Genomic DNA, 12823 nt, shown 5'->3' with positions numbered 1-12823 from the left:
CTTTCATATAACAAAAGCGAATTACGGTCAGTGGGTTTGTCAATTTACCATTGTCGATTGAAATCATTAAGTCTAAAAAGGGTAACTGAATGGCAGATACAGTTGTTGTGAATTTGAAAAAAGGGTCAAGTGTGTTAATCCATGCCGTGAAATGATCAGTCATGGACAAAGGCCCTTGCCAGATAATTAGAATATCAACGATATAACGACGCCACAACTTTATGTGATCCTGGTAAATGTTCCTAGGAGAAAGAATAAACTTCTTTTCGAAATCATATATGTATAAACAAGCTAGGCTGGGGGCAAACGTGCTCCCCATTGATGTCCCTCGGATTTGATGATAGAACTGGTCCTCAAACTGAAAGTAATTTTCTGTCAAGGCCAGTCTAGCACAGTGCATGATGAAGGAAACCGGGGTGGACTAGGAATCTGATGTTTCCAGTAGGGATGATTCAATACCTTCTAAAGTAGCTTCTTGAGGGATGTTGGTATAAAGTGCTTCAACATCCAAAGTAATGATTCCTTGTACCGTTCCTGATTACATGCCCTTGTGATTTACGTTACATTGGTATGACATCAAGGCCAGTAAAAACCCGTATTAACGAACACAGGAGTAACATTCGTTGTAACAGAATCACTACCAAACTTAGTGAGCACTTTCTGGAGGCTAAACACACGCCTGATGATATGTGGTGGGTGGTAATAGAGGCACCTAAAATCCGCCCGTACGATACTGGTCATCTTTTCAGAACAGAACAAAGATAGGTTTTTAAATTAGGCACTAATTCACATGGTTTGAACGATGACATACCTTGGACTTCACTGGCATGATTTGGCTTTTAAACTAATCACAAAATGCTCACATTATTTAATAAAAAAAATTTGCTGATAATTTTTTTCAGCTTACTTTACTTTTCCGGTATTATTGATCTGAGAACACTCCTCTTTTAGAACTTGAAATCTAACGAGTATCACTCATTCCCGACTTTTTTTGTAAATTTTGAGTACTTGCACCTGCAATTGGAGAAGGAGACACGTGTCTGTGAACTTAATGATGGTTCAAGAGCTGGTACTAATAGACCTGAGAACACTTCCCCTTTTATTACTTCAATTATTATGAGTGCGACTCATTCCCGATGTTTTTTTGTAATTTTGAGGACCTGCACCTTCAATTGAAATAGGAGAGGCGGGTCTGTAATGAGGGTTTAAGAATGAGTTGTCTGTGATCTGTTATTATACAACACTGTTAGTCCATCTTTTGTGTTGATCGTGGTTTCGGGAGTCCTTCTTCCCTTTCCAGGACCTCAGACGCGCGAGACCCAGGGAAACAGAGTTGCTTCCGGGTCCGCAGCGTCTTTTTGAGCTCCGACGGCGCTCGCCTCTCACTTGTGCGAGACGCCGCTTCGGAGGGTAGGTCCTCAGTGACGGACCTGGCATACAGACGTGAGTAATGCTGTTGTGATTCGAGAGCTCGTTCTTCGAGCTGAGATACGCCAATAATATCGCCCATTGTTTTACTTCTTGGTGCATCGTTTGTCTTAGTGCTCCCGCAATCTTGCCAATAACCTGCTATAACTGTCATTACGACATAGAGACGCCAGTTAATAATTTTTGAATACACTAATGTGGGCACATTTTTTGACATCTGCTTTTACTTGTGTGGCACTTACGGTGTTTGCACTGACTTTTACTAACCTCATACGGAGTACCTGCATTTAATGTTTTCTACTAACACTTTTGACGCACCCAATTTGTTGTGTTACTCATGTTGTTGTGAGTGGCAACTATAAGGTCTCACTAATGTTGCGCACCCTCAATAGAGCGCATGGTGCCACCCATACGATCTGTGTAAATTGGTTACATGATAATTTTGTGCTTGTTGACGACTTATATTTACCAATAGGCAGTGTGTTTCCAAGTCCCCGAAACGTGCCTCTCAAGGAGCCCTTTCCTGATTGGGGGATGGTAAGCCCATTTCTCTACATTAATGACTGTTTGATCCACTTTATGAGAATAGCACAACTACACCGCGATATTCACAATAAGAGGTATTATTAGGTGTATGTATATACTTTTGTTTTGACAAAACCCTTCTCTGTTCCCTAGGGCGACCTGACAGTGACGTAGCCAGTTTACTTGAAGTGTAAGTGACCGGTATATATATTTAATTTCCGTCACCTTCCTCTTTTTTTAATTGGAGAAGAATTGATATAAAATTTTCCTTTTGGTCCTGATGAAGCGTCACTGGATCCTGTGGGACCACACGACGCGAAACATGTCGACCCTAACCTGAGGGTACTATTAAAATTATAGTCCCCGTCAGTTTGTTGCTCTTTGAGAGTAATTGAGCATCAACACTCAGTTTATTACTTTCTTTTTGATTTTAATCTTGGTCTTCATCCCAGTATATTGATTAAAGTTATGAAATATTTTTTGGGATGAATAACCAATTTTATTCTTACATTTCATTCTCTCCGAGCGTATGCTGGTGCCTGAATATAGGCATATCTGTCTGATCAGGTTAAACTTACGAGCAACCATCAGAACAGTACGGCTGAGTGCCCCCTTCTTAGGGGAGCCCGTCAGGCGTTGCAGCGCCTGCCTGGCGAGGAGCAATTCCCAATGATGATGCCAGTCATCCATTGTGATGCTTGAGGGCTCTTGCTCCTGACACCTCGGGTGCCCTAGGCTATTTGAGCATGTGTGGAACAGTGTACCTTTTTGTATATTACATTATTGGGAGACTGTACACTGGACCAGATAACCTCCCGGTCCCTCCCTTCTTTGTTTCAGATCATTTTATGAGTGTCAGAATAATGCTGAATGATCATCACTGCACCGTTATTGTAGACATAACCACATTTAAGCTGAGTACCCACATTAATGACAGGACCCACATTACATAAAGTATGGGTTCCATAAGGCCAAAGCTGCCATTGTGTCTTTCATTGCTACCATTATGTGCCAGGATGGTGCAGTGTATGCCAGCTGCCAGAACCATCCTTATTCCAGAGTGTAGGACTTATATAACATCACACCACACACAAGCACACACACACACACAAACATTGCAGACATGTGATGACAGTCACTAAAACATAGTCACACTCCCATGCTCAAACAATCTGACATGCATACACACAAACAGCGGGCCCTTCATTCACTGTAGTGTTCATTGTCGGAGACAGTGGTTAGCTAAACTGGGTCCTTGAGTTCTAACCTTTAGCATAGGTAGTGCTTGCACAATTGGCGGCAGTTGAGGGCAGTGGGCCCTCACCCCCAGCACCACAATGTGCCACCCACCAGTGCTTGCAGTTTATTATTTGGGAAATAGTTTCTGGCAGATTCGGGCAACAAAGTTGTAAAGACCCTCAAATGGATCTGACCTTTCCTAGAAAACCCAAATCATTTTCCAAACATTTGCCCTGGCCCATTTGAAAGCAAAACATTGAACTTCTTGGTGAAAGCTGTGGCTGTTATGCTTGGAATATGGCAAAGCAAAAATCATCAAAATGCTCTAATTAGTTGAAAACAAGACAGACAAGCCGACAGCCAAGCTTATTCATGACTTGAAACATTCAGACTATGTTAAGTCTGAGTTGAAAAGACTTAACTGCCTGCTACTACATTGGGTACATTTTGATAACTTGATTTGGTCCCCCGGGCACTACGGAGCAAGGACCCCTCTTCCTGAAATCTAAAACGTTGCACTTTCAGCCATTAATATAATTGCAAGTCAAAGTGATTGCTCTTTAATTCACCCTCCAGTGTTATGGAGATGGATCATTTGTGTAGTTCAACCCTGTAGAGCGGATTGCAGTGCTGGCCGAGCTCCTGGGTATTGCGAGCCACCTATGTTGCGGCAGACTATTGATAACTCACCTCAGTGACCTCAGATTGATTATTAGGTCTCTGTGATGCACATAAGCAGCTTAGTGTGTGTTAAAATTATAGGCTTCTAGTCATAAATGCTCTCTAATGGCATTCTGCATTGTAGAACATCGCGGCCTCTACATTTGTTATAAATTTAAACATAAATATATCCCTTGCACATACCGGATCAAGCATGAAACAATCTACTCCTTGCCCAGTGGAAAGTGCAACAAGGGTGGCACTGCCATACAGTGCGTATCCGGCAGCAACAATGTTGCGTCCAGGAATAAGGGCATCCTTCTCAGTGGGCTCATCATCTGTTGTCTGGGGAAAGAGAGGTCAGTTAGTAACACTTTAATGTACATTGTCATTAGGTAAGAAAACACACAAAGGTTGAATCGAGAAATGACATGCTCACACTCACGAATCTACTTTCCACTCTGCTCTATTTTTATTCCTTAACCACAGATTTCTACATCGTTTCTGGCAATAAAGTTAACTAGGTCAGTCGTGAGTCACCCTTCCATGTTGGCAGTCATCAATAGAGCATCTGTTGAAGGGTTCCATTTCCAGTGAATACAGTCTAATCTAAACTATCTGGGTATCTTCGTCAATTTGTGACACAAATGCATAGTTGAGAACAACACAGGCCACATTATTTATAAGACTAACAATGATTTAATTCCATTACAAAAAATGATATTTGTTTAAAGATAGAACGCTTCATTCCGTATTCCATTGCTTGAAACATATTTTCAATATATATGCACCACCAATCAACCAACACGGTTCGTACCATTCACATCAGGACTTCTTTAGGGCAAATGTATTCAAAGCAAATGTATTATTTATCCGTTCTTCCCTTTAGCCAAAAGTACATTTGATGTCAAGTTTCACTTTTCATTTATTATTATTTTTTACTTCATTCCTAGTTTTTGTAGCAATCTGATGGAAAACAAACAAGTGTCCTCTTATCAATAAGAAGTCTTAAGTTCTGGCTTTAGTAGACTTTTATGTTGAAGGTGTATGTGTTTTTAGTTGACAACATGTGAAACTCAACCATGAAGACTCAGTGGATTGAGTGTTTGCTGCATGTGTGTGTATATGTGAAGCATGCCATTTTTATTTTAAAGAAAATTATGTCAGAAGTCTAAAATGAGGGTCACTTAAGAGCTACGTGATGTTAAAAGTTAGGTTCTCTGTGATGACAGCTTCCCCTACTTTACATGGCTCTAATCCACCTTAGGACCAGTTAAAGCGGTCTTTAAATACTACTTGCATGATGTACTCAACAATAACAATAATATTGCCCGAAAAAATCCTTGGGCTAGTAAACGCATACCCTCTTGTATATTAGTCTTAAAACCCAACAAATTGTGTTATGTCCAGGAGGGCTTAAGACTGGATGCCAGGCTGCGAGCTCTGTGCATCTTGGTTCTTCTGCCTTTTCCCCTCGGTCTGAGGCATCTCGAAGCAAGATCTATCCCAGGACTGATATATAAGAGGATCATACCTAATGCATGGTGCCAGCCTACTAAGTATTCTCAGTCTGACAACAGAGAGTAAAAAGGCCTGCTATTCTTCTGCTCCCAATATATGTGTCCAGGTTGGGGGGTGGCTTTCCCATCCCAAGAGGCCTTGATGCTGTGATGCAGGTCTGCCCACACCATATGTAAGGGTCTGGCCTCCTGATTCTGACAGGGACAAAGAGCCTGTAGAGTGGACACAACAAGACTAGAAATTAAGTAAGAAGGAGAGCAAAGCAGCAGAAGGAATATGTCTTCTCGGGGATGACCAGGGGCCTAAAGAAACAAGTCTTGCTGGAGGCAGGAGAGCACCAAGGAATACATAAAAGGCCACACCTGCACAGAGCCTGACATTTGAATTCAGAAAAGGAGAAATGGGTGCCACCTTTCATGCCAACTCTCATTCCAAGAGGACTCATTGAGTATCGGTGTCAGGTTCATTATCACCCCACAAGGGTCAGGAGACAGATACCCTCCAAGGTAAGGAAGAATGTCACAGAGCTTGCTAAAAAGACAACATGTGATTCAGAGAATTTTCCAGCATGGGGATAAACCACGCCAAGGACATATGTACAACTTTTTTCTGTTAGACGAGTGTTAATCATAGTTGTACTGAAGAGAAATCTGAAAGACACCAACATTTCCAAAGTATTGAAAGGGGTAGGGGCCTAATGACATCTCAGGATACCTTAGAAAAAAGACTGACAATGTCGAAAATAGAATCAAAGCCTTCAAGAACAGACATAAGGCCAAGAAAAGAGACTAAAAATAACTGAAACGTCATAAATCAAACAAGGGTTGGATGTTGCTAAAATGGAGGAGAAGAGTGCAGAATGTCAGCCTTGCATCGCTGAATACAGAATAAAGTTGGAATCTAATGCTGAATCACTTGCGAATGCCAGATGAGCAACAAACTTGAGGATCATTAGGTAGCCTGAGATGCAAGAAGAGCTTGATCTCAAGGATGCAGTGCCATCATTTACTTCAAGTGGTCAACGCAGAAGTGATGCCTCAGCAAACACATGAGAAAAGAGCTGTGGGTTACCAGGCCAGAGGCGCTAAGAGAGGAATGGAGGGCTCTTGTACTGTGCTTAGTACCCTTTAAAATGGAAAGCATATTGAAGGTGGTGACTGTCATGCAGTTCTGGTTGGATGATAGTAGAATTTGCCCAGATCAAAGCTCTAAAGTAACAGTGAGACTCAAGGAATGGATAGAGTTGAAATTACAGTTGGCTGTATGTCAGAATATCATTGTCAGAAAAAAATGGCATAATGGCATAAATATTGTGCTCTAAATATTATTTACAAAATATCTTCCCACTAGGTGTAGATTTTGTATTATTAATTCCAATGGGGCAATATTTTTGCAGGCAATATTTATGATATGCTATTCTGCTAGCATACCTCACCGTTACTGGGGGACCACATTCCTCAGTCATATGCTCATAACCATTCAGATCCATAGTCAACGGGAGGCTTATCTTTCCAGTCAGAACAATGCAGCGAAAGAATTGGTGAAGTAAATGAAGAAGAGGAAGGCTTTGGGATCCTTCCACAGACATTGTCCACCTCATTTCGATCTCCTAACCCCTCCGCCTCCCTCCTCCTTCGCCTACTGACTTCCTCCATGGCACTATTGATCCCGCCTTATATATCTTATGTTCACCTTGCTGTTCAGCTGACCTTCTGCCTAAGGGTGGCTACCCAGGCATGGCCTGTCCTTTGGGGAAGAGGGGCCATGCCCCTCCACCTTTTGCCCCTCCACCTTTTGCCCCTCTTAAAGAGTGTCTGTCAGGCTGAGCAAAGGTCAGCCTGACAGACACTCTTCATGTTCAGATCAGACAGCCAGGAACAGACATGTGCGATTCGCTCAGACTCCTGCCTGCCTGAGCTGAACTTTGCTGGGCTGAGGAGGTCACAGCTCCTATGGGCGTGACCTCCTCGGCTCAGCAAAGGTGCCTCGAGGCCCTCTCATGGGTGACGAGGAAAGTGTCACTCATTGACGTCGACATGGGCGCTTCAGGTTTTAGCCCTGAAGCGCAAAGGGCAAGTGTCAATCAGTGACACTTCATCACAGAGTGGGGTGGGGTCAGCAGTCTCACTAACCCCATCCCACTCTGTGACGAGGCTGGGACTGCTGCCTTCCCTCCTGGGACCTCCGAGGCTGAAGGTAAGTGTGTGTGATCTTTTAAAATGAATGTTTGGTGCATGCGTGCATGTTTGAATGTTATGAGTGTTGTTAATGGATGTGTGTGTGCGTGTGTATGTGAAAGAATATGTGTGTGATCTCTTAACCCCTTGGGTGCCCCGGACGAGGTGATCGCCGGGCAAAAAAAATTCTAGGCTATTTCTGCCCCCCTTGGGGGCAGATCGGCCTATTTTTATTAGGCCAATCTGCCACCAAGGGGGCAGAAACCACTAGACACCAGGGATTTAGTTTTTTTATTATATGTACATATAAGGGGAGCGGCTCCTTGGGCAAGGGCCGCTCCCCAGGGGGGCAAATAATTTTACAGCTGTTTCTGTCCCCAGGAGGGGCAGAAACCCCCTAGACAACAGGTATTTTTTGTTTTTGTTTTTTATATGTGGGGAGTGACCCCTTAGGCAAGGGTCGCTCCCCTGGGGGTAAAATTGATTCTAGGCCGTTTTTCCCCTCGTTGGGGGCAGATTGGCCTATTTCTATTAGGCTAATCTGCCCCCAAAGGGGACAGAAACCACTAGACACCAGAGATTTTTTTTTGTCAGTTTCACTTGAGGGGAGCGACCCCTTAAGCAAGGGTCGCTCTCCTGGGGGGGGGAGGATTTGTTTTAGGCCATTTCTGCCCCCCTTGGGGGCAGATCGGCCTATTGTAATTAGGCCGATCTGCCCCGAGGGGGGGCAGAAACTTCTAGGCACCAGGGATTTTTTTTTTGTTTTGTTTTATTTTTTTATATGTGGGGAGCGACCCCTTAGGCAAGGGTCACTCCCCTGGAGGCAAAATTATCTCTGGGCCATTTCTGCCCCCCTTGCGGGCAGATCAGCCTATTTTTATTAGGCTAATCTGCCCCCAGGGGGGGGCAGGAACCAGTAGACACCAGGGATTTTTATTTATTTGCGAAACTTTCACGCAAGGGGAGCGACCCCTTAGGCAAGGTTCGTTCCCCTGGGGGGCAAATTTATTTTAGGCCATTTCTGCCCCCGTTGGGGGCAGAGCTGCCTATTTTTATTAGGCCGATCTGCCTTTAAGGTGGGCAGAATCCACTAGGCACCAGGGATTTTTTTTTTGCGCCAATTCCCCGCAACAGGAGCGACCCCTTAGGCAAGGATCGCTCCTCTTGGGGGGGGGATTTATTTTAGGTCATTTCTGCTCCCCTTGGGGGCAGAACGGCCTATTTCTATTAGGCTGATCTGCCCCCGGGGGGCAGAAACCACTTAGGCACCAGGGACTGGTGTGTGTGTTTTGTTTGGGGGGCAGCCCATTGGGCAAGAGGGTCGCTCCCCATGAGGGCACATTGCTGTTGGCCATATCTGCCCCCCTTGGGGGCAGATTGGCTTATTTTTGGAAGGCCCATCTGCCCCCAAAGGGGGCAGAAAGCCCACCAGAGACCAGGGTAAATGGGGCCAAAGTTGTTCTGCCCACCAGTGGGCAGATGGGGCAATTACCCCCGATCCACACCCGGGGGGGGGCAGGAAGTCTACTAAATGCCAGGGAATTAAAAAAAAAGAAAATAGTGAGGTGGTGGCTACCAACCAGTATGGGCATGGTTATGCCCCCACCCCAACTGGAGGGGGTAACAGTCTTTCAGCTCTCCCACGCACACTAAAACATCTTATTCCACAGCAAGCAAGTGGACATTTGATTATTTGGGGTTTTGGTTTTACATTTGGGCCAAGAGAGCTTGGCTAACTCTCAAAATCGTCCCACTTGGAATGGTGAGGGCTGCACTTTTTGGACTTTCGGACGCTGCCATGTAGAAAAATCCACAAGACCTAAACACATCTGAAAACTAAACATCTGGCTGAGTCCAGGGTGGTGTGCTTCACATGCACCCTGCACCATTTTCTTACCCACAATGCCCTGAAAACCTCCAACTTTGCTGGGAATCACACATTTTTCCCACATTTTTGTGATGGAACTTACCAGAATCTGCAGGAATCCACAAAATTCCTACCACCCAACATTGTCTCATCTATACCGATAGAAATTCTGCCCCACTTGTCAGCCTAAAAATGTTTTTTTCCAAACTGCTCTTTTGGACCCGCTTTGGTTCCCCCTCAATTTTGACATATTTTTGGCTCTTCCCTGTCACAGGCACTTGGCCCACCTACACAAGTGAGGTATCATTTTTACCGGGAGACTGAGGGGAACGTTGGGTGGTAGGAAATGTGATCCGGTGCGGTGATCCCACACAGAAATGTGGGAAAAATGTGATTTTTTAGCTAAATTTGAGGTTTGCTGAGGATTCTGGGTAAGAAAACACTGGGGCATCGACGCAAGTCACACCTCCCTGGACTCCCTCGGGTGTCTAGTTTTCAGAAATGTCTGGGTTTAGTAGGTTTCCCTGTATGGCTGATGAGCCCAGGACCAAAAACGCAGGTGCCTCCCGCAAAAACAGGTAGTTTTGTAGTTGATAATTTTGATGTGTCCAGATAGTGTTTTGGAGCATTTCCTTTCGCGGCCACTGGGCCGACCCACACAAGTGAGATACCATTCTTATTGGAAGACTTGTGGGAACACTGGGTGGAAGGAAATTTGTGGATCCTCTCAGATTCCAGAACTCTCTGTCACCGAAATGTGAGGAAAAAGTGTTTTTTTGGCCAAATTTTGATGTTTGCAAAGGATTCTGGGTAACAGAACCTGGTGCGAGCCCCACGTGTCACCCCATCTTGGATATTTCCCTAGGTGTCTAGTTTTAAAAAATGTGCAGGTTTGGTAGGTTTCCGTAGGTGCCGGCTGAGCTGGAGGCCAAACTCTACAGCTAGGCACTTTGCAAAAAACACGTCAGTTTTCAATGTAAAAATGTGATGTGTCCATGTTGTGTTTTGGGGCATTTCCAGTTGCAGGCGCTAGGTCTACCCATACAAGTGAGGTACCATTTCTATCTGGAGACTTTGGGCAATGCTGGGTGGAAGGAAATTTGTGGCTCCTCTCAGATTCCAGAACTTACAGTCACCGAAATGTGTGGACAAAGTGTTTTTTTGGCCAAATTTTGAGGTTTGCAAAGGATTCTGGGTAACAGAACCTGGTGAGAGCCCCACAAGTCACCCCATCTTGGATTCCCGTAGGTGTCTAGTTTAAAAAAATGTGCAGGTTTGGTAGGTTTCCCTAGGTGCCAGCTGAGCTAGAGGCCAAAATCCACAGCTACGCACTTTGCAAAAAACAGCTCTGTTTTCTTTGGGAAAATGTGACCTGTCCACGTTGTGTTTTGGGGCATTTCCAGTCGCGGGCGCTAGGTCTATCCACACAAGTGAGGTACCATTTTTATCGGGAGACTTGGGGGAACATAGAATAGCAAAACAAGTGTTATTGCCCCTTGTCTTTCTCTACATTTTTTACTTCCAAATATAAGACAGTGTGTAAAAAAGACGTCTAATTGAGAAATGCCCTGTAATTCACATGCTAGTATGGGCACTCTTGTGCTTATTTTGGAAATACAAAGGTTTTCTTGATACCTATTTTTGACTCTTCATATTTCAGCAAATGAATTGCTGTATACCCGGTACTGAATGAAAACCCACTGCAAGGTGCAGCTCATTTATTGGCTCTGGGTACCTAGGGTTCTTGGTGAACCTACAAGCCCTATATATACCCGCAACCAGAAGAGTCCAGCAGACGTAACGGTATATTGCTTTCAAAACTCTGACATTGCAGGAAAAAGTTACAGAGTAAAACGTAGAGAAAATGGCTGTTTTTTTCACCTTAATTTCAATATTTATTTATATAATTTGTTATTTTCTGTAGCAAACCCTTGTATGATCTACACAAATTACCTATGCTGAATTCAGAATTTTGTCTACTTTTCAGAATTGTTTGGGTTTCTGGGATGCAGCATTGATTTAACACCCATGTCTGTCACTGACTGGAAGGAGGCTGAAAGCACAAAAAATCATAAAAATGGGGTATGTCCCAGTAAAATGCCAAAATTGTGTTGAAAAATGTGTTTTTATGATTCAAGTCTGCCTGTTCCTGAAAGCTGGGAAGCTGGTAATTTTAGCACTGCAAACCCTTTGTTGATGCCATTTTCAGGGAAAAAACCACAAGCCTTCTTCTGCAGCCCTTTTTCCCCATTTGTTTGAAAAAAACGAATATTTCACTGTATTTTGGCTATTTTCTTGGCCTCCTTCAGGGGAACCCACAAAGTCTGGGTACCTCTAGAATCCCTAGGATGTTGGAAAAAAGGATGGAAATTTGGCGTGGGTAGCTTATGTGGACAAAAAGTTATGAGGGCCTAAGCATGCCCTGCCCCAAATAGCCAAAAAAAGGCCTGGCACCTGAGGGGGAAAACTCCTGGCAGCGAAGGGGTTAAAATGAATGTTTGGTGCACGCGTGCATGTTTGAATGTTATGAGTGTTGTTAATGGATGTGCGTATGTGCGTGTGTGAAAGAATGAGTGTGTGTGTACTTCCCGCCCGCCCCTCTCCCTCCTAAAGCTGGCAGCCGCCACTGTGGCTACCCATAATGCAGTGCCGCTCTGCTGCATGCATATGTGCCCACACTTTGGGAAATGTCATTTTATTCACAATATCCATCCCTTATTGGCTCTTCTCTGGCCTCTCCTTGTCTTTCTCTTTCGTCTTTAGAGCACCTCTTCTGCGCCCGCGGATTCCCAGGCCCTCGAGTTGGCCTCAGAGCTGCAGAACATCTATGACAACAGCGCGTGTGCTTGTCAGGAGACTGTTTGTGGGTTTGTTATTTTTCTCCCATAACAGAAAATATTTTTTATCTGCCTCAGGCCAACTGTAAGCGCACAAACAAAGCATGTCAGATGACTAAACCCGCTGAAACAAGTATTGCGAGCAAGGCAACAGCATTCTTTTAAATTGGTGTTTTTCAGTTAATCTCGAATCATAAATTGACCACAAGATAATAAAAATGAAAATGTGCATTATACTTTATCTAGCTGTATTTTTAATTCCAAATTACTCCTTACAGTATCTCAGCTGGGGATAAATATATTCTCAATTTGATATTACCTGTTTGTCATAACACTTTCATCAAAGGACATGTTTTATTGTCCCTCTTGCTGCCTGTGAACAGTTTCTCTGCCATTTCATGAAAATGCCGAATTTACACGGATTTTATTTCGCTACACCTTTTATTTGCCTCCACGAATTCAAAGCCTAAATTGCTATGCTAGAGTACGAACACACTTTTACGGGCTGTAGGTCCCTTTATTCTTTCACACACAGGGAGCATGAGAGAGATTCAGTCAGCCATCGCAGG

At 44.0% G+C, this 12823-nt stretch overlaps 1 protein-coding gene across 1 annotated transcript in view; it reads right to left on the bottom strand.

Annotated features, from left to right (window-relative positions):
- LOC138287567 (fructose-1,6-bisphosphatase isozyme 2) overlaps positions 1-12823 on the bottom strand; it is a 260398-nt gene that overhangs the window by 172936 nt on the left and 74639 nt on the right. Inside the window, exon 4 of the mRNA XM_069228127.1 lies at positions 4057-4197. Coding sequence (XP_069084228.1) covers positions 4057-4197 — 141 coding nt within the window. The remainder of the gene's footprint in view (positions 1-4056; positions 4198-12823) is intronic.

Source organism: Pleurodeles waltl, chromosome 1_1 (assembly GCF_031143425.1).
Source record: "Pleurodeles waltl isolate 20211129_DDA chromosome 1_1, aPleWal1.hap1.20221129, whole genome shotgun sequence".
Lineage (NCBI taxonomy): Eukaryota > Metazoa > Chordata > Amphibia > Caudata > Salamandridae > Pleurodeles > Pleurodeles waltl.
This window is presented reverse-complemented; position numbering and strand designations above follow the sequence as displayed.